General features: G+C 44.4%; 2 protein-coding genes across 2 annotated transcripts in view; both read right to left on the reverse strand.

Annotated features, from left to right (window-relative positions):
- LOC107104357 (anion exchange protein 2-like) overlaps positions 1–1,394 on the reverse strand; it is a 26,279-nt gene that overhangs the window by 13,631 nt on the left and 11,254 nt on the right. The window contains exons 13-15 of the mRNA XM_015404347.1: positions 1,131–1,184; positions 764–870; positions 534–664 (exon numbers count right to left, since the gene is read on the reverse strand). Coding sequence (XP_015259833.1) covers positions 534–664; positions 764–870; positions 1,131–1,184 — 292 coding nt within the window. The remainder of the gene's footprint in view (positions 1–533; positions 665–763; positions 871–1,130; positions 1,185–1,394) is intronic.
- Positions 206–1,394, reverse strand: part of riok1 (RIO kinase 1) — a 2,787-nt gene continuing 1,598 nt past the window's right edge. The window contains exons 7-9 of the mRNA XM_015404349.1: positions 1,131–1,184; positions 948–1,058; positions 206–870 (exon numbers count right to left, since the gene is read on the reverse strand). Coding sequence (XP_015259835.1) covers positions 760–870; positions 948–1,058; positions 1,131–1,184 — 276 coding nt within the window. The 3' untranslated portion in view covers positions 206–759. The remainder of the gene's footprint in view (positions 871–947; positions 1,059–1,130; positions 1,185–1,394) is intronic.

Raw genomic sequence — 1,394 nt, forward strand, 5'->3', positions numbered from 1 at the left:
GCTATATTAACCAATAGGATGCATTCAACTAGATCTGCTATATTAACCAATAGGATGCGTTCAACTAGATCTGCTATATTAACCAATAGGATGCGTTCAACTAGATCTGCTATATTAACCAATAGGATGCGTTCAACTAGATCTGCTATATTAACCAATAGGATGCGTTTTTATAAAGTAGGGAATTAATTCATAAAAAGTTTATTTGAATTCTATAAATCAAAGTTCTGTCCAACATCAATGATGATCTGCAGGGCAGCATTCTATACCCAGATATTGTAGCATCTAGGATAGAGCTGTCAGTCTGGGAAAGAATCTGCTTGTTATTCCAAATTATAAAGGTTCACTTTTTATTGCAACATAAAACTATAAAACTGCCTAAAACCAGTTTTAGGCAGATAAAACCGATTAAAACGATCACATGTCATAATGACTAAAATGGGACTAAGACTAATAATAGTTCTGGTCCTGAAGACTAAATCTAAACTTTAATCTAACTTCCTGTGAATCTTCCTGATTGATTCCAGTCAGACCAGTTGTGGATGTGATGATGTCACCGCGCCCCAGTTCCCACTGAGTCCAAACTGGTCCTGTCAGGACCGACTGGGTGAGTCCCGCCCTGGCGGACGGTACGGTGGCTGTGCGGGTCAAACATCTCACACAGCTGGGGGGGATTGGGTCCGTTTATTGAGCAGAACTTTAAGAACAGAAGTTGTTCTGGATCAGAACCAGAAGGCTGTGACGGCGTTCTTCATCAGGTCACCGTCCCTTCTTCATCTTGGCCACCCTCTCCTTCCTCTTCTTCACGTGTTTGGGGACTTTACTCTTCCTCTTCTCCCTCTGAGCTTCCTTCACCATCCTCTTCCTCTCCTGAAACACAGAGATCAGTTATTTATCCAGAACTTCAGGAGTTCCTGCTTCCAGCTCTGGTTCTGCTGACTGGGCACCTTCTTGTCCATTTGGCCTCCCTCTTTATCTTCCTCCTCCTCATCCTCCTCCTCCTCGTCATCCTCCTCCTCCTCTGATGAAGAGCAGTCCTCCTCCAGCAGTGCGGGAACCTAACAGGACATCAGAACCAGAACCTGAGGAGGAGTTAAAGCGAAGGCAGAAGAAGGAAAGAGGAACCGTACCGTCTGGACTCCAGAGAGGTCCTTCTTCAGACCCGTTAGCGTCTGGTACAGAACCTGAGGAGAACAACCAACACCTCCTTCAGTCCATTATAAGGTTCTGATCTTTGTTCACAACTTTCCATTCTATTCAGTTTATTTCTATAGCGCCAATTCACATCATGTCATCTCAGGTCACTGTTTAGATCTAGATCAACCAGATCATCCAGGAAAACCAGCTGATTGCATCCACTCCTTGACCCAATCCCAAACCGGCCCCTAAGCACT

This window comes from Cyprinodon variegatus, unplaced genomic scaffold (genome assembly GCF_000732505.1).
Source record: "Cyprinodon variegatus isolate N-32 unplaced genomic scaffold, C_variegatus-1.0 Scaffold1706, whole genome shotgun sequence".
NCBI classification, from domain to species: domain Eukaryota; kingdom Metazoa; phylum Chordata; class Actinopteri; order Cyprinodontiformes; family Cyprinodontidae; genus Cyprinodon; species Cyprinodon variegatus.